General features: G+C 45.1%; 1 protein-coding gene across 2 annotated transcripts in view; it reads right to left on the bottom strand.

The window, feature by feature from the left end:
- Positions 1 to 20,742, bottom strand: part of LOC146181288 (multiple PDZ domain protein-like) — a 233,072-nt gene that overhangs the window by 173,676 nt on the left and 38,654 nt on the right. For both annotated transcript variants that reach the window (XM_084576335.1, XM_084576336.1), the window contains 7 exons: positions 18,581 to 18,807; positions 17,810 to 18,118; positions 13,062 to 13,170; positions 11,917 to 12,363; positions 11,112 to 11,191; positions 7,532 to 7,705; positions 33 to 249 (listed from right to left, as the gene is read on the bottom strand). In XM_084576335.1, coding sequence (XP_084432461.1) covers positions 33 to 249; positions 7,532 to 7,705; positions 11,112 to 11,191; positions 11,917 to 12,363; positions 13,062 to 13,170; positions 17,810 to 18,118; positions 18,581 to 18,807 — 1,563 coding nt within the window. The remainder of the gene's footprint in view (positions 1 to 32; positions 250 to 7,531; positions 7,706 to 11,111; positions 11,192 to 11,916; positions 12,364 to 13,061; positions 13,171 to 17,809; positions 18,119 to 18,580; positions 18,808 to 20,742) is intronic.

The raw sequence follows: 20,742 nt of genomic DNA, 5'->3' as shown, positions 1-20,742 counted from the left end.
AGGTATGGTCAAAACCAAACGAGGCAACGCACCTCCCGTGTAGCTGCTGCTGTCGTCCGCAAAAGGGTCAGGCTCATCGGCCGGCCGAGAGGGTGAGCGCCGGGTGATGCTGCCCAAAGCTGGTGGTCCGTGCAGGGGCAACGGAGGAGGCAGGGGCCGGGCGCACACCAGCCGCACGTGCAGCGGCAGCTGCTTCAGGGCACCCACCACCTCCCGATGGTGCAGCCCCAGCAGCTGACGCCCATTCACCTGCAGAAGGAAGGAAGACACTCTACTACCCTGCACAGCAACCACACCTGGGAACTAAACTCTAATGAGAATACCAACGAGAGGAAGCCAGTTCTGCATTTCCTAGCTGCTTCAACTTTTGCTTTGGCTTGGCTTCGGTTGACTGCCTACCTAATGATGGCAATGGCACCAGTGCAGCGGTTAATGTTGATGACTGTGATTACATTGAGGCAAAAGGTTCCGCGACAAGTTCTTTTTTCACCAAAACTAATTTTGTCCGGGCTGAAGAAGCTATCTGAATGATATAGGGCAGTGCTTATACAAGTTCAGGCAAACTCAGAGAGTACCCTGAGCAATTTGAGAGAGTTGGAAGGTATACACATCCTACATCAGTGGCACAGCCTGCTCTGAGCTTGTCAACCGGCACTCCATCACAGTACAACATCACTGGCGAATCCGGTTTTTATTCTACCTGCTACAGCCTCAACACCACCACTCAGAACCTTTTCTAGTAGGGCGGTGCCAATATTCGAACGCTGTATTAAAATGTTTTGAATATTGAACCAAATAAGGCAGTGTTCAATTTGGGCTGCAAAGCGACCAGCAGCAGCATTCGGAAACTTCCAACATTATGGAGTTCCAGAATTCGGGAAAATAGACAGTCAGAAGACACGGTGGATGTATCTACATCCCCTTTAACAACCTCGCATGATTGAATCACTTCTGATGACACTACACAATGTCAGAGGAAATCAATCTTGATGCAGACACACATTCTTCACATTTGCTTCACATTCACTTTCTTTCACATTCACATTTGTCGACAGTTTAAATTACGGGTGAAATGCACTACCAATTATTTCAACTACCACAATTAGAAATTTGGCTCTATGAAGTGTTTTAATGCGACTGCACAGTCTTCACAATGAAAAGGACTGCCATTTCTTTGCGTTCACCATCTTGGCATAGGGACGAGTCTCCCCAACACTTCTCGGCTACCTTTTCGTGTGTTTAAATGGAAGTAGTGAAAGCTCATTAATTCGAATCTCAATAATTCGAACTATATTACAGTGAAAGCTCATTAACTTCGAACAATCATCACTAGCTGACTGCATATTCCTAGATTTTAGTAACGCTTTTGACAAGGTATCACACAGACTCCTATTATTAAAACTAAGTAACCTAAACCTTGACCCTGGTCCACTGAGATAGATTGGGTGCTTTCTTCTTAATCGATCGCAGTTTGTTACCGCCAATGGTTTTAATTCAGATTTTACAGAAGTGCATTCAGGCGTTCCTCAAGGTTCAGTCCTTGGGCCCCTTTTGTTCTTAATCTACATCAATGATTTTCCTTCCCTTGTTAACTCTCATATTCTCCTTATCGCGGATGATTGCGTTTATTTTTAGGGAAATGACAGATACTAACGATAGTTGTCTTCTTCAGTCTGATCTTACCACTATAGCTAACTGGTGCAAGGAATGGCCTTTGCAACTAAATATTAACAAATGCAAACTAATGCGTGTTTCAAGAAAATTTACTGCCCTGCTTGCGTACCAAATTGACAACATGTCTTTGGAATCTGTAACATCATATAAATATCTTGGGGTTTACATCACTGCTAACCTAAACTGGTCTCTGCATATTGAGCACATAATCAACAACGCTAATCGCATGCTAGGTTATTTACGTCGCAACTTTTTAAACGTTCCTTCTTTGAAACTTCTGCTCTATAAAACACTAATTCGCTCCAGGCTGGAGTATGCAACTCCAGTCTGGGATCCTTCTTATGACAGTCATATTACTGCTCTTGAGATAGTCCAGAATAACTCTGTATGTTTCATTCTAACTAATTATAACCGCACAGCAAGCATAAGTAGTATGAAATCTAGTCTTTCTCTTCCATAGTGTCACTTCGTCGAAAAGCATCTCGTATCGCATTGTTTCACGAGTTGTACCATCATTCCTTACAGCGCAATCGCCTTATCCCTTAACCATTTTACGTATTCCATCGTATTGACCATCCTCATAAAGTAGGTTTTGATTCATGTAACATTAATCATTTTTTTTCAGTCATTCGTGCCACGTACCTCCAGTGACTGGAATCACCTTCCAGCAGATAATGCCATCATTAATAATTATGAGATTTTTCGCGAAGCTACAGCTAGCATTGTATACTCAGGTGTTATTTAAATTTGACTGTGCTGTATTTCCCAATTTTGTATTTTTGTGTTTTTTTTCTACTCTCCCTCTGTAATGCCTCTGGCCCTGAGGGGTACCATAAATAAATAAATAAATAAACTCTAACCCCGATAATTCGAATTTTCGGATAATTGAAGCTACACTACTTGGTCTGGCAAAGCTCCATAGAGATCTGTTTAAAAAGCCCGTTAATTGGAACGGTAATCGGTTCCGCTACGGATAATTCGAACTACGCACCACCGCGTCGGGCGGCTTGGTGCTCATCGCGCGGCAAAAAAAGTAAAGAAACACCTCCAGGATAGGAAGGCATAATTAGAGGCTGCGCGCGTCTAAAACGGGGGCAGAAGATGGAACCAGGTAAAACCATGAATGAGTGGGTAAAACTCAAATGGCGCCAAGACCGGCGTGGCTGTGTTGGAGGGGGGGAAAGGCAGCCGCAGCAAGGTCAATGCATGGCCGCGGCGGTGGCTGCCTGCTCTCTCTTCTGCACAAACCTCCCATAGCTCGCAAACTAAATACTCATTAATTCCAGCTCTGTTGAAATACGGATAAGTACTGTCGGCGCGGTCCCAGGCAACGCCCATGAAAGGCTATGATCTCGGATGGGCACTATGGACTAAAAGTTTTTTTTGTTGTTGTTGTTTTTTTTCGACAGCCATCCATCCTTTCACCCATCAGTCGTCAACAGAAGCACGCGAGTCAGCCGCAATCATGACGCTGACTTTAGCATTTAGCATCGGCCGCTTCAAAAGCCCCTTGCTGCTGTCGCGCGTTTCAATGATTGGAGTGGCAGTAGACGGCGCCGGCCCCAGCCGCTCGTAGCATGACAAAGCAAACGCACTGAAAAGGAGGCTTGCTCAACCGGACAAGCGCTAGCACTTTGCCAAGTTTGCTTCCCCCCCCATCCCCCTCTGCTGAGCTAGTCAAATAAACAGGCTGTTATCGCTGCGCAGCATCTTGCACACTGCCAAGAAATTTGCTGCGGACGGTGACGGCGCAAAGCGGAGAGATGCGCTAACGACTGACAGCTTTTTTTTTTTCAGATTCGTAGGTACGAATCAGGGCTGGGTAGGTTCATTATGCGAGCGAGTTCATTACGCGACTAAATACGATACATTTGCTATAATACAAATGGTTCTTGCCAGTTTTTTCGAGGCCATTCGATTATTCGAACATAGAATAATTCGAACTTCTTTCCGGTCCCGTGAAGTTCGAATTAACAAGCTTTTACTGTATTTGATCCAGCCAAGCTCCCATACAGATCTCCATACAAAAAAGCCCGTTAATCCAATGAGAGTCCGGATAATTAGAACTACATGCCACCGCGTCTGGGCGACTTGGCACACAGCACGTGGCCCAAAAACATTTACTCTGTGAAAGGGCAGCTTAGTTAGAGGCTGTGCATGTCCAAAACGGGAACAGAAGATGAAACAAGGTAAAACCATGAAAGAGTGAGCAAAGCCTAAATGGCGCCATGACCGCCGTGGCGGCCGGCGACACCAAAAGGTAGAGGTTGAGGCCGCGGCTGCCTGCTCTCTCTTTCGCGCAACATCTGAATCTCACAACTAAATACTCGTTAATTCGAGCCCCGTTAGTTCAGAAATATGTATAAGTACTGTTGGTGTGGTCCCAGCCAACGCCCATTTATTTATTTATTTGTTTATTCCTCAAAGGTCCGGGGACATTACACGAAGGGTGGGCTGTGAAATTTAATATGAATACAAAATATCTTCGATGGCGGTTTTGTACTGGCTGAAGGATGGAAGGCCATTCCAGTCTCGAGCTGTTTTCAAGAAAAAGAATGATAATATGTATGACTATGACTTGGGATGGGAGCTACAGCTTACACGTTTTTTCGTTTTTTTTTGCAAGAGTTGTTCATCCTTCCACCCATCAGTCGTCAACGAAAGCACCTGCTCAGCCACGATCACGCAGCTGGCTTTTAGCATGGTTAGCTTCAAAAGGAGTTTGCTGCTGTTGCAAGGCATGATAAAGCGAACATACTGAAAAAGAGGCTTGTACAATTGGACAAGCACTGGCACTCTGCCAAGTCTCCCCCCCCCCCCCCCCCTCCAACCCTTCCCTGCTAGAGCTAACCTCAAAAGGTAAACACACCCTGATGTTATCACTGCGCAGGATCTTGGTGCACTGCCAAGAAATGCGTTGTGGACCATGATGGCGAGAAACAGAGGGACGTGCTAACGACTGATGCCTTCTTTTTTTTTGTCAAATTCTTAAACTAAACGCGGGTAGGTGGGTTCATTATACGAGTGAGTTCATTACGCGAGTAAATATGGTAAATGTACCGTAACGCAAATGGTTCTTGTCTGTTTTTTCGAGGCCATTCGATAATTCGAACTTTTTCCTTGGTCCCATGAAGTTCGAATTAATGAACCTTTACTGTATCCTTTTCCCATAAGAATACCATTTTAGTCTGCTCTCAAGAAATAGGCGAACCCTTCATCTTTGTGCTGAGCCATGTTTGACAGCGTGAGAGGGTATGCAAGGCATCTCCTCATGCTGCCGCATGGCAGAAATTGTTTCACACTGCATCCTCTAACGAGTATTTTGTGACGCGACGGGGGCCGTGTGCCCCTTCAATGTGCATGTGGTGCCTTTGCTGACATCTATCTTTCAACTTCCGGGTACTGGACAGCTCAGGCCAAAGCCTCCCCCTGACAACAGTGCTAAACTGCAATAACTAGGAGTGCGCAAATATTGAAATTTTCAAATACGAATCAAATATCGAATATCTGAACAGTGAACAAAAATATATATAAAATATAGCAAACACTGTTCACTTTGTTTCTTTAAGAATTCACATGGTATTTGGGAAAAAAAAATTTAACTTGAACTACACAGAAGTGAACTGAAAAATCCCGCATAAATTTTATACGGAGGAATTTCCGTATGCCAGTTCTTTGTATAGGAAAAACTTGCATGAAATCGGGTGGAGCTGTCATATGGCTGATGAATGCAGTAAACTCAATTTGGCCTTCAAGGGACCAGGAAAAATGTCTTAACTAAAAGCTCAAATTATCAAACGGGCCCGAAAAAAACTAAAAAACCGCTTGCATCATAGTAATTTAACCTTATGAACACCCATGATGGATGTCTTCATTTGAGACTAAACCAAAGTGAAAACGGCATTTTTCGCAAGGCTTCGTCCACTGCTTTGCTTTGCACACACTGTGTGGAAGGCACTCTTCACAAAAGGAACTGCCGTCGCGTTTTGAGGATGCTTCACTGCACAGCCCACAAGATCAAACATTGCGCTGAAGGACGCAGTGCAGAGAAACTGTGGTGACCTCGAAAATTTTCGGTGTATTCGGTAATTTTTCAAACTATCGGTAATCCAACAGTTTTTCAAATACAGATATGAATCGAACAACATCAATATTCGATTCATATTCAAAATTTCGGACGTTCACACACCTCTAGTGATAATGCGTCCACATGCGGTCGTGCGATTATGTGCAAAGCAAATTAAGCCCGAGAAATGTCAGATGCGACCCATCCGAAATTTCAGTCACGCTTGCGCACTTGACTCAATAGAATAAATATGCGACTGAGTGGCACGAAAGTTTAGATCATAAATCGTGTTCAAAAAGTATGTTAGCGTCTTTTTATATCTGAAATCGGCACCATGAAAACAATCTCATGGTAAAGACAAAACTATGATGCTTTGTCCACTTTGCTTTGCTGCTGTTTACCCATTGCCTAATGCAAGTTTCAAGATACAGTAAAGCCTCGATGATAAGAGTCTCACGTGGTCACGAAAAAATTTGTATCATCAGAACATTCGTATCATCAAAATGAAAGAAAATCCAAACATTTGTAACACCAAAATGAAAGAAAATAAGTATGCAGATGCATGGGAAAGGCAGTTGCGCAGATCGGTTTCCGACTGAGAAGGTTTATTATGGTCCCGTGGTCACAGCTCGCCACTCTCGCAGCACATAGTGCGAAAGGTGATTGCAACGTGTGGGCCACGTGTCTCCGCAGACTTCCCGTGGCGCTGTTAAGAGATGGCGACGTGCCGGCAGCGCAGCGCAGCAGCCCATGCGTGCCTGCTGCATGCACCGCCGACTACTACTCACAGCCGCGGCGCGTACAGCACGACAGATGACGACATGTGGGCCGCACGGCGCCGCAAATTGCTCGCGGATCGCGACTGCAGAGTCAATGATATGTGATCTGTGCACACCTGCCATGTACGCTGCCACCAACTGCTGTGATTGCGGCGCCTGCGGTTTGTGGGCCGCGTGCCGCTGAAAACTTTTCGCGGCATAAGCCCGACAACTGCTTATGATGTGTGCATACAGCGTGGCTGGCGATTCTGCAGTCAATGATGTGCAGGCAGTGCATACTGCTCAAGGTCACGGTTGCAGTTCACGCGCTTGTATCATCTGTAGTGGCGTGGGACAGTGTTCGTAACATCCGAAATTTTGAACATTGTATACAATGCCCCCCGGCTAGGGAATTTCGCGAATATGTACCAATGAGATTTGACTGCATCTATTTTGTTTCATTTTTATTTCAACTGCCTTAAGGAATTTCGCCAACATATTTTTACATGGCAGGGAACTGCCTCAATACAGAAATATATCCCTTTCCTTCAAAACTACTCGAAAGAAATTCTTATTTGCTTTCTATTCGCTTTGAACTGAAAATTTACTCCATTATATAACATGCCTACTTTCTGGCTTTGAGGAAATTTCCCAGAAAAAAGATTAATGCCCAACTTTCACCTCTAAATAAAATCAACCCTTCAAACTATTACAAACAGAACAATTTATTTTAAAATATTAAAATGAAATTAATAAAAATGAGAAATTAAGCTATTTTGTTTATTTAGGTAACTTAAATACCATAAACTGATAGTCGAGCTAGTTGAATATAATTATATAACCATTTACTTTAAGTAAATTCCCTACAGATACCTTCACTAGAAAAATATTCAGTGTGTATCACTAAGAGCCATCCTTGATATGAACAAAGACGCGTGCGTGCCAGCAAACCCTCATCCCCGCCTCAACTTGACAGACAAGAACAGAAAGCAGTACAAGGAAGGGCACACCCTGATATGGCTATCAACTGTACCTGCAGCAGCTCATCTCCTGGACGCAGGCGGCCATTCAGCCCCACTGGGCCGTCGGGAAGCACCGAGCGGATGTAGTGGTGCGGACGCACTTCCCGGCCATCCTCCACGTCCACTGTGCCTTCGAGCGAGATGCCCAGGCCCCCACCAGGCTCAAACTTGCTCAACTGTGCTACCTGCAGCCAGAGAGAGCAACGAGATACAGTGGCGGACAGATGAAGGTCACACAACTTGACCGTCAATGTGCCTTTCCCCCTGAAGTTCAGTTGTCGTGCCAAACAGTGCACCACTCTGGGCAGCACAAGCCAACAGCACAATATTGGAACTGTGCAAGTAATGTATGGCCAACATAGGACCCATACATTGCCAATCCATTCCAATACTGGCCCGAGCTGGTCCTATGTTGGCCAACCCATTTCAATATTGGGCCTAGCAGCACGAACCATTGACCCAATAACGAAACTGTACCAGCAATGTCCGGCCAGCATAGGACCAGTACACTGCCAACCCGTTTCAATATTGGGCCGAGCAGCGCAAACCACCAACCTAATATCCGAACTGCACCAGAAATGTCCAGCCAACATACGATCAGTGCATTGCTCAACCCATTCCAATATTCGGCCAATTATTTGTGCTCCATGATCACCTAGCACAAAGCTCAAGAACAAAAAGGAGCTTATGGACTGCTACACAAGCATTTCTGCTGACACTGAGTATTTCACCCAACATACATTGACATGAAACAAAATGGCTGTCCTTGGCATCTCATTTCAGCAGCATACAATTTGTCCTGAAAAAAAAACAAATTTGCCGCGAGGTTGAGCACACATGCAGTAACAACATGCAAAAGTAGGAGAAGAGCCAGTGCATGGATGACACATTTAATTATGATCAGGTGAGCACTGCAGATGGCTTTGAAATGGTTGTCCTAAGAAAGCAGTGAATGAGGAAAAAAATAGCGCTGTTGGTGATCTCATGTAACAAGGAAGGAACACCATGTTTGATGAAACAGAGAGAATATCGTATTTCCTCGAATCTAGGCCGGGACTTTTTTTTAAAAGAATCGTTTACGAAAGTTAGGGGGTCGGTTTAGATTCGAGGATGCGGTTCGCCTACAACCGCTAGACATGTAACGCCACATCACAGCTATGCCAGCTACACACTTGCAGCTGCTTGCAGGTTTGCAGGCTCCATTTTGCTTTTCCGAACGCTGCGACGATGACAGCTGTGAAAAAAAAAAGGTTTCGTCGTTCCATGCTTGCTTCAAGAAGCGGTCGTATTCACGGGGTGCCCATCAAGTACTGCCATTACACCGCATTTTTAAACAGAAGGTAGTTTTGGAAGCAGAGCAAACTTCAAGCCAACAAACCCCTCGCGACTTTGGTGTGGACAAAAAGAATGTGTGCCGGTGACGGAAGCAGTGGAACAAACTTTTTAACAGCACCGCAAAGCGAATGGCCTTCATTGGACCCAAGAGCAGGTCACACTACGAAGTGGAGAAGGATGTTGTCACTAGGTGGAGAACGATTTTATCAGAAAGCAAAGAGAAGGTCCGATGCCCCTGACAACAGAAATAATAGAGGTAAAGGCAGGGAGACCGCAAATATTAGAAGCGTTGCGCAGAACAAATTTAAGGCCAGCAGGGGCTGGGTCACTCCATGAAGCGTTTTAGATTCAGCCTACGACGCCGGGTTTCCGTATGCCAAAACCTACTCTTAACTTGGAGAAGCTTGTAGCGTTCAGGCCGTTTGTTATCAAGGATCAGCTGAAAAAGGAGTACAGACTGGACCAAATTGGTAATGCCGAACAGATCCCAGTGTGTTTCGACTTTCCAATAGCGTACAGAGTCAATGAGAAGGGCGCAAAACATGTGAAATTATGAGCTGCTGGGTACGAGAACCAACATTTCACTATGGCGTTATGTTGCCCAGCTGAAAGGCGAAAACTGCCGCCCTACATCATATCTAAGCGGAAGATGCTTCCAGCTGGAAGTTTTCCCTAAAACGTCTTCGTGCGAGCTCATGAGAATGGATGGATGAGCGGCGCCTTTGTCGAAGACTGGGTGAAGACCATTTGGCAATGCCATCCTCCCGGAGCTCTGTTGTTCAAGGAGTCACTCCTGGTTCTTTACTCCTACCGCGGCTATTTGACAGACGCTGTAAATTCCCTGCTTTCGGATGGTGGTACGGACATTAGGGAGATACCAGGAGGTATGATGAGCCAACTACAACTGCTCGACGTTGCCAGCAACAAGCCATTTAAAGGATAGGCTACGGAAGCATTAAAATGACTGGCTGACACTGTAAGACCACCAGTTCACACAAACGAGGCATATTAAGCGTGCCAAGTGGCAAACTGGGTTGCTGCAGCATGGAACAAAATTCCGGCTCAACTGATTGTATAAGTGCAAAATCTCAAATGCGCTCAACTTAAGAGAGGACAGTGTGCTGTGGGATGAAGCCAGCGACAAAGAGGGCAGTGATGCGACGAAGACGACGACGAGTGAGCATGGGACGTGAGCATCGCAAGCACAATAAGATGCATTCTAGACCCAGTCAATGCCTTTTTCTTACTCGGCTTACGCCCGAGTAAAGTTTTCTTTTTCTAACCTTTTCAATTCTGTGGGTCGGCCTAGATTTTAGTAAATATATTAACTGAAATTAGACACAGCACAGTCCAGAAGATGACCGAAAGCTCATGTTATCAAAAAATTATGTCCCATCTAGGCTCTGCCCTTGCTCACTCCAGAGCACTGAGCTTAGTATGAAACCATCACTGATGAGTGTTGTGTCAAAGAATGTAAAAATAAAGAAAGAGGTGACAAAGTTATGAATCAGCACATAATGACAAAAATCGTGCTCTGATACAGGGGCTAAAAAAAGGCAAAAGCAAACAAATTTGACTTACTTCCTACAATAAACATTATTTTCGCTCTACCTATTCGTATCTTTTTCTCGTTCAAGTTAATTTCACAACAACGAAGTTTCAACTTCGACTAAACTTTTCGAATGAGCCATGGCTCTTATGACTACACAATGTGCTCTGTTTGTACAGCTCAATAAAGTGGTTATGTGTGGATGTAGCAAAAGCAATCAATCAGACGGTATTAAATTACAAACCAGAAAAATGTATGTGCTTGAATAAGAACTAAACATTGTAAAGTAAAAAGTAATTAATTCAAACTACAAAGCACCAGCATCACAGAAAAAGCTGGAATTAGCTGAAGCTCCATCTATTAAACGACCCACCAAAAAACTGGCAAGACCCACTTGCATCACAGCGAATTTATTTGGTCACCTGCTTCCTAGTTTCTCTCCTCATTCTCCTCCCTTTCTTGAGCTGACTCACATTCAAATTAACAAGCTTTTCATAACCATAAGCTTCTACAGAGCTTGCCTGGGCCAAGTTGTACAGTTTGAATCATCCTAAAATTCGAACTACTCAAGATCAAATTAGACAGCCTTCCCTATATCCAAGGGTTGTGAAAATGCGTAACATCCTGCATTGAAAACTAGCAGTGCAGCATGCATTCCTGATCACTGGGGTTACATTTCACATGTGCCAAAGGTAGAAGATGCTTACCACAATCTCAAATTCCGGTCCTACCACTTTGCTCCAGTGGGCCACGATTGAAGCCTCTGTTTTCAGATCCAGCTCACCAGCTAGAAATCAAGAAGCAGCAATGATAAGCTAACTGCAAGCCAGACCAGAAAAGACACACTGCCATGCATATGCACGCCTGGTTCGGGAGGCTTACTCCTAGCCAAAAGCCAGGCAAACGTTCATCAAAAATAAAATAAAAATTACTCTTTTGGGCCTTCCACTCTCTTGTTAGGACATTCCATGCTACTCCAGGCTTAGTGAATTATTCAGCACAAGTACAATCCACAACAGACCTCCTTCAATTTCTTTCTCTCGAAGCAACCTTCCAGCCTCCCGCCTCCTGTCCCTCTAACCTTATAAAATGCAACTTCAATTCAAATCAACTGATTCGATTAAGAATTCAGTAAGTTTGCCCATGTTTCTTTACTCTACCAAATTTTTGTTCTCGTGCAAATGTTGCCGGTTTTTGTCAATTCTTTAACACATATCTATGAGTGCGATGTGTTGTTGAATGTACCTTTATTTTTCTTGTACATTGCCGTCGCTACACTGTCCTGTCTCTCTATCAAGCTAATTGCGTGGCCTTTTCTCCCTGCCTCACCTATCAACATGATGGAAAAATAAAAGCATTTTATGATTATTGTTATATAAGATCTAACGGCTGACGCGGCAGGTCTATATGACTACACACATTCTACAATAACTTTTCCTGTAAAACCAATGGTTGAGGAGTCCCGGCTGTTCATCCTGGAGGGAGAAGAAGGTGCTGCAGGAGATCCCTTACCATACGTTCCATCCTCCTCTTCAAGTGTGGCATATGGACTGACTCCATCCACCACAGAACTGGTGACGATGCTGTCTTCCACGGCAGCCCGCAGTGACGGCAACGGCTGCTCTGGCGTCACTGGAGAGCTCCCCGGCAGTGACACTGGCGTCACGGCTCCCGGCGTCAGCGTAGGTGTAGTGGGCAGAGGTGGCAGTCCTCCGCCGGCATCCGAGAGCGCGACGGCATGCTGCAGCTGGAGGTAGCGGGCACCACGCAGGTGGCGTGCCAGGCGCAACTTGACGCACTTGCCCGTTGAGCGGAGCACCTCGACGGCCTGGTGGTTGGTGTAGCCCTGGAGTGACCGGCCGTCCACCTCGATGATCTGGTCGTTGACACGGATGCAGCCGCTGGCATCGGCGGCGCTCCCCTTGGCCACACTCTTCACGAAAATTCCCGAAATCTCGTCTGCAGGTGCACAGAAACGAGAAAACACGGCACAGTGTTTTGAAGGTTCGAAAGCAAGAAAAGAGCAGAGTGCAAATACTTAACAGATACTTAAGACTCAAGATAAAAGAATATGCCTGGAAGGAACAGCAAGCATATGCAACCAGAAAACTCGGATGTGCCTGAAAACCGGGCCACTGTCTTCCAGGTACAGCGGACCTCCTTAATTCTAAAACCTATTGACCGCAAAAGACACTCAAATTGAACAAGCTCTCAAATGACACAAATTTGGGGCAAAGCACAATATCTGAAGGAACACTTAAATTCCGCCTTTAAGGGCATGAAGCGACTGCATTCATGGCTCTCGTCGGCGTTTCCCCCCCGTAGATTCTCATTCACATACATTGCATTTTGCTACCCGCTTAGTCAAAATATACCTGAATTTCTGCCTCTTCTATCTCGCAGCACTCCTGACCGTACCGTTGTAAGCTAGCATATTATTGGAAAAACCACCCTAAAATTGGCAGCTTCTGCCCACTTGACCATGTGGTGTAGTCTCGTGACCTCCCACAGACCGACGGCGAGTCAGTGTCCAGCCATGACATTTGCCAGAGGCAAGCTTCCGGTTTTATGCCCACAACACCAATGGAGGTGCTGGATTTTTTGAAGAAAGATGCCTTTAACGTTACCGCGTCAAAAAGAAACACCTACATACATACCTTGTGTTCCTTTCTCGCAGACATAGCCAGCGATAGTGATGCCCAAACCTTGCTGGTCCTTCACCAGCTCCACCTCAAAAGTCTCCGTCTCGGGAAGGTCGTCCAGTATCTGGTAGAGAAGCGGGATGGACCACACGGTGTTAGAGGACGATCCCAATGCGACACAAGGACAGATCTCTGGGCCCACATCCCTCCGAAAACCACTGCGTTTGGCCACACGGTATTGATCGAAGGGTCAGAAGTGGGACAGTTCGGTTGCAACCGAGAGTGGTGGCGGGGGATGTAACTGCATTCCGGTTGCCACAGCAAAACGCCTTACGAGAAACGGAACAAAAGGAAAGAATTCAGCCTCAGATGCCACCGCAAAGGGGCAATCAAAAGCTTCTCCTTTCACCAAGTGGGCTGCAATAAATAAGAACAAGGCCACAGGTGCATTTATAGATAAAGATTGATGCACGCAACTACACCGATCTGCAATGAGGAATGATGGCAACTGCAGCTGCCAGCAGTCGAAGGTAAATAATAAACAACTAGCTTGTGCACGCAATATGGCCTTTCGTTTTTAGCTTGACACAGAAAAGGAACGGAAAGAAAATGTAACATGCACCCATTCGCTCGAAAGACCCAAAACACTGTCACGACTTGCCATCTGCAACAGTGGTAAATGCCAATTGATACTCTCACCTCTATGCGGAGAGTAATTTAAGTTTTGCACGCCTTTCAACACTTTCCTGTTCACGCCTATATCGATGGTTTCACAAATAGAATTTTCTCAATTTCGAAACACTCCTTGACAAATGACGTCATCCAGCAGAGAATAGAGGAACCCTTCTTTCAGTTTCACTTGCGGTTTTATTTTTTCCGCCGTGCCGCGCCTGTCCCGATGGCCTCCGGAGTCCAGTGATCGGCACTCCTTATTTATATCATACAGTTAACATCACGCGCTGCTGCCGCGCGGAAATGGCACATTTCCACGAAAGTTGACACATCTGAGAGCTAGTCTTTGGATGTGAACAGCAGCAATGATGACTTGGAAGACGAATTCAGTTTTTCAATCTTCAGCACCGACAGTGAAACTGTCCCCCAAACTGACCCGGAACGTCAACAGCTATGCCCCGATAAGTTTCGCTTTCGCCCTCAAAACGTTCGGCTTTCAATTGTTATCTGCAGGGTGTCAACGTTTTTCGGGCGGGATTACTTGCTGCCGGCAATGACAGAGAATTGTGTTTTCCGCTAGAAGACAGCCAGGGGTCAACCTCGGCGTAGTCGACCTCGAGTACTATTTTCTTTCCTAACTCAGCAAATACCGTATACAGAAAGCTAGACTTTGCTGCAATGTTGCATTGGTCCCTGTTGTAAAGAACGTAATATTGGAACTTTTCCATTTTATTTGTGTCAAGAAACTTAGATGCTTTTGTGAGTTTGTTTTTTTAACTACAATTTTTTTACTGTTTCTTTTTTTTTTTTTTTCATCACTTACTCAATAAATATGTTGATTGTCACTAATACCATCGTGAAGAGGAACCCCTTCTCTATAATTTGATACTAGACACTCTTGTACCAAGTAAGTTTTGTTAAAGAAGAAAAAGAGTCGAAAAAGATTAATGACACCACCCAAAAACCACCACTTTTCCCGCAGGCAGGAAAGTGTTAGGTAAGCACCGAGAGAACTGCAAGACACACTATGAGAAATTTTTCTTTTTTTCTGCGGTAGATTATTAAGAGGGATGATCAGCAAAACTTCTCTGCTCCTCTTCATGCACGCATTGGGAGACTCCACAGGCAAAGTTTCGAAAGAAAGGTTCACCCCTGTACAAATTCGCCCACTGACGTCTAAGAACTAGGGGCATGCAAAAATTCGAAGTTTTGAACATGAATCAAATATACGCTTGTTATTTGACTCGCATTCGAAAAACTCGTTCGAAGTTTTCAAATACTCAGGAATATTCAACTCCCGCAGTTGCCCCATACTGCGCGCCTCACTGCAATGCCTTTGACGCTGCAGTGAAGCATCCTCAAAACATGAAGGGGCTGTTTTGGTGAAAGGGGACCTTCCCTTTAGAGAATAATAATTATAATTATTATTATTCCCTTTAGAGCAGAAGGTTTTCCAACAGCGTGCACAAAGAGAAGTACTTGACGATACCAGAAAAAAATGCCGTTCTCACTTTGGTTTCATGTCAAATGCAGACAAGTATCATGCAGGTGTTCATGGAGATGAATTACTGTTATGCAAATGGTTTTTGGCAGTCTTTTCAGGCCTCTTTGATAATTCTAACCTTCAGTTAATTCGGACATTTTCTCTGGTCCCTTGAAGGCCGAATTGACGAGTTCACTGTATACAGCCGCAAGTAGAACCCCTTTATAGTAAAGTCACTGAGACCAGCAAAAATCTTTACTATATCAGGGTCTCTACTATATCAGATGCTGGTGATGGCACGGTCCTAAGATGCTGTCTGGTAGCTAAATGGGCACTTACTGAACACGTATTGTTGCTTATTGAAAAAAAAAAAGCTCTGAAATGCCTTCCACCTCTCTTCTATCATCTCTTAGCTCAATTTTTTTCAGTTAGATAAATTTTTTACGTCTTGTGGAAGTACAGCCTTTGTCAAAAGTGCAGAGCCTGGGGGGGGGGGGGTCTGCTTTTGAGCCGTGTAGCAGCGCTGATTTAGCGTTAGTGGAGGTTCTTCCAAATGGAGAGGGTAGGACAAAAAAATCTTCTTACCATCATGAGCTTCGGAACACTGAACATACATTACAAGCCGCACGAAGCAGCTCAGAAGCAGACCCCCTGGGCTCTACATGTTTGACAAAGACTGTACCTCTTAAGCACGCGGACAACATGGCTACGAATACAACCAAGTTTGATTTCATGTGAAAACCAAAGCCTTGCTTGAACACCTGTCACTTTTTGCTGTTTCTGTCTTTTAAAAGGCAATAAATAATAAATGCGCGTGGCAGTCAAGTGCTGCAAGACCACACACGCTGCATCTACACTTCTTGCCTCCACTACCTCATGCTTCGTGCTGCAAATGTTTGCCCGTTTAATTTCCCATCCCTATTCTTTGCTGCACTTTACCACGGATGGCGCCACCTCCTTTCCATGTTTGTAGACAGCTTTACTTTTTTTTTTCTTACACGCTGCATGCTTTCCCTCACGACTTCGAGGCCTCCGTAAAGCAGGCTTCGCCTTAGTGCTGTTAAGCCTAATGGTAAAGCCATTAAAAAAAAAAAAAAAACGCTGTGTTAATATAAGTACAAAAAATCTTTGCCTCAAGATTCTAGATAGTGCGCGGGCGGCAATGTCATGTCGTGGGAGTCGTCACCGTGGCCAAGCGAACTCTCCTATAACCGATTTTTACCAAAAATATCTTTACTATAAAGGCATGAAAATGTACAGTTGTCTATGGAAGATGATCTGGGACTTCAGTTTCCCTTTACTATATAAGAGTTCTTACTATATCAGAGTCTACTATAGCGGGGTTCTACTGTATGACAGCTCAACCCGCTTTCATGCGCAGGTCCATCCTAGCCAAAAAACCAGTAGAGAGAATTCTGTGTAAAATGTAAACTGAATTTTTCAGTAGTGTATATGCTTCTATGAAATCCTTGTTTTTTTTTTTTACATTTGAAAATACCATCCGAATTTTGAAACAAACAAGATTTAAAAAGTTTGCAATGTTTTATTTTGACAATCTTTCTTGACTGATCAGATATTCGAAGGAATTTTCTACCATATTCGTATTTTAAAATTTCAACATTCACAGACCCCCACAGAAAACAAATGCTGAACTCTAATCGCAGATAATGAGTGCTCAGCCGCATGACAAATGGAGTGCATACCTCTCGCAGAGATCACTTACTCCAAATTTTTGAAATTTAAACACATTCGCTCCTGCAGAAGCCCGCCGCTCAGCAAGAGTTTGCAGGGCTCAGCTTGCTTCGCAGTGAAGACAATGCTTTGTAACCAGCGGGTGCCTGGTCATGTCTGATCATGTTACTGGTGCGCTGTATGTGCAACTATCTTTCCTTGGCATGAAGTTAGTTTATTTTTGCAGCTCTTTCAGCAAAAAGGAGAGCCCTGCAGGCCGCTAAGCTTCGGTCAGCTAGGTTAGCTTTACTGCATGGCATAGTTGTACCGAACGTTGGCTTCTCCGCATGGCAGCAGTGTTGTGTGAAAAGATGCTCTGCCAGACGGAAGGATACAGCCAATCACGTGCTACGTTATCCATGTGCGAAAAGCGATCTAAAGGCGCCGTTAGCAGAGCCTCCGCTTGCATGGGTGTGGCGTGCCATTTGGTAAACATATTTGGTAACAATATATGTTTGCATGAAACTTTCAAGGAAATTGTTCGATTATTCGACTGTTTGGCAATAAGCAGCAATTCAATATATCCGGGATCAACTAAATCTTGACTGCCCATTCTCATCTGGCAATTTCCTGGTCCTATTTCACAACAATAAAGTTTCAGCTTTGGCTAAATTTTTCACTGATCTCGTGAATTCCTTTGATACAGGGTTTACAAAGATTCACAAGGGACGCCTCTACAGACTTGTTGGATTACAATATGACCATCTAAATCATTTCACGGTCCTGACAGACTTAAATCGGCGTCAGCTGGGAATGTGCTGGCTGTTGAAGTCAACTGGATTCCAGATTTATAACCATCAAATTTATGACGCTCTACTGTACATGAAGTCTGTGAATCTCGATTAGCCACCTGCCATTTTTGCTCAGCCATGCTTACTTCGGTCAGAAGTGGAGAGCCTGGCGTCCCCCCTGCGGCAGTTGCCATGGCGACCGTGGCACTGTGGATCTGCAGCCGCCTCTCCAGCTCGTCAGCATCGGCCAGCAGCCGGGTGGGCAGTACCAGCGGTGGTGGCAGTGATGACGGCCGAGGCGCTGGCAGGTCGCCAGACTCCGAAGGCCGCGCCACCACAAGTCGCACTCGAGCGCCCGCCTGCCGCAGCACCGAGGCCACCTGCTCCGAGCCCAGGCCCCGGAGGTTGACATCACCAATCTGAAGGATGTGGTCGCCACTCTGGAGCCGGCCATCCTGATGAAAGGAGGGAAGTCCCAAAAAGGAAAACATGAGCCGTCTTCTTTGCAGAGCATGGATAGATTTGGATTTGCGCACCCCGTACAAAGTCAGGTTGTGCTTACGTGCTGACTCCCTTTCTCTGTTCCAAATAATCTACCCAATTGAACCACATATGTTACTTCAGCACTAAGGATCAACCAAGGCGGGTTATGCCTGATTTCACTGCTACAATGCCACTTGTGTTTCAACAAATGCTGAATAGACAGGCAGCCTTCTGAAGTTTGCCACAACGCTGAGTAGTATTCCTACCAACCTACCCAAGGCCCCTCTCTAGATGCAACTCTCAGAACCCTAATCACACCTTACTGGGTTGTTCGCTTGGGTTTCAAATAAATTCATTCACCAGAAGCCTGCAGAAAACTGCCTCTGCGCATTTAATAACAAAAGCCTCGTCTCACGTCCCCTAATACAACTCACCCGATCAGCAACACCACCGGGCAGAACGGTCTTCACGACGACGCCCGTACTGCGGCCACCAATGATGCCGAAGCCCAAACCCGAGCCATCGTTGAGCAGCTCCACGGCTTCCACTTCGGCCCACTCCGTGCCCAGCACCATGGCTTCCTCACGCTCTGCAGCTGACTTCGTCACAGCGGTCACGGACCCAGTAAGGGAACCTGATGGTAATGCAGGCACAGGGGTACCTGCAGAAGGTATGGGCACAAATAGCACACTTAAAGCTGCCCTACAATGGAATAAATATCTCCTAAACGATGAAGAGGATGTAGCCAAGACAGAGACGTGCACTGTCACAGTCTTCAAAAGCAATGGGCTCCTAAGCAGATAAACACCTCCACCATCTACACCCTTTCATTACAGTTTGTTCAGAGAATAGGGCCCTAGAAGTAATTTACTATTAGGAAATTGATTGCTCAAACATGTTTAGAGCACCTCTTACACACAGGTCTATGTACACAGGCGATAGATGCCACAACGACATCGCTAAACAAAAGCCATTTGCCCTTGCCTACCAAAGACTATTAGTGATAAAGAACTGCGCTTCTTAAATTAACTTCATTCGCTGCTCAAGCCATAAGAAAACCTCTCCAAGGCTGTTTTTTCTAGTAACTTTGCTGGCCCCTCATCTATGGGGAGAATACAATAAAAAGTTCAGAAAGTACTTTCTAACGGCGCACCAAAAAACTCTGCAACTTATGGCTCTCTCTGGCCTCATTAACAGTGAATACCATTACTGCACGTCACAACTGCCATTAAGTCCTGAAAGCAGGAATTCGTTTTGCTTGCGTCATGATGTGCTACGCTATGCCTACCTGCACATTAACGGGGTGCAACCGTTTCTGCTATTTCTCCTTCCCCTCTGCCACTGTGTAAAGTAAGAGCCCAGACAGACACTAGCCTGAGACCCCTCTCCACCCTTGTTCATAACAATTATTCCTCCCTCTGTCAGAGCCATGTTAATTCACATGACTGAAGTGGCCAAGCAGACAGAAAATGAGCTCCGGAAAATACGGTGCAAGCTGCTAATTTGAGCGTACCCATTTTGTTAGTGTCTCTATCAACTCACAGCATGCATACATAAGTGGTTCGTGCAACATGGCAATGAAAGTGCACAGCTCTATTTGCAACTAGCATGGCGTCACAGATGCAGCCAGCCTATTCAAAAAAATGAAAAATAGGTACGCTACTGCAGTTCTTCCTTCCCTGATGTCACAGGAAAAACAACATGCACACAGGCGATGTAGTGCATACGAGTTTGAAATGGAGGCCAAACAAGTGGTTTTCAAAGGACTGACCCCCATCCCCACTGTAGACTGCTGCAAGCCACTGTTTCCACGAGCTTACACACTTACATATTCATACAGGTGACAAAGCCCTGCTCAGCATTGCACCAAGGTCGCATACTGCTGTTATCTTGTGCATGCAACTATGGTTTCAGTAACACACCAACAGGAAGAGATGCTCTTCAATGATTGCCGAGACATTATGCTGGCTGCCTACAGGAGAAATACATCTTCACTTCAAACTCTCTCGCACACAATAAACACACAAGATTTCACCTGCTGTAAAAGACCCATGTCCATGAGAAACTTAATAAGGCTTATGTTTGCATGAAACTCCAAGACTCTATTGCACTGGAGTCAAAGTACAGTCCTTTGCAAAAATATGCAGCCCAAGGGGTTTGCGTCTAAGCACTGTAGCGGGGTTTTCTGCGCACATCCAGTGTTCACAATCCCACAGGTGACAAGAAATTTTATCTTCACCCTTCTCAAGCTTCCCTTATAGGATTTAGAAGCAAATACCTCGGGCCGCATATTTTTGACGAAGACTGTACAAATTCCAGACAACAAGACCGATGGAAGGATACAGACACAGTGAAGAACATAAGACAATGCAGACTTCCAAGTGACTGTTCTTCAGCGATAATTTCATACATACAGCATGCTATCACTAAAGCCAGCTGGAAGTCTCAATTCCTTGTGAGCAAGTACCTAGTATGAATTTGTGTTGTGTGTGTGACCATGTCTCAGCTGGCCTAGTCTTCCACTTCTGAATCACATCTTTTGGGTGGAGGAAAGAATAAGTATTCTGACACGGACTTAACGCCTCTTTCAATGCTT

Source organism: Amblyomma maculatum, chromosome 8, assembly GCF_055883805.1.
Source record: "Amblyomma maculatum isolate TAMU_Amacu chromosome 8, ASM5588380v1, whole genome shotgun sequence".
Classification (NCBI taxonomy): Eukaryota; Metazoa; Arthropoda; class Arachnida; order Ixodida; family Ixodidae; genus Amblyomma; species Amblyomma maculatum.
This window is presented reverse-complemented; position numbering and strand designations above follow the sequence as displayed.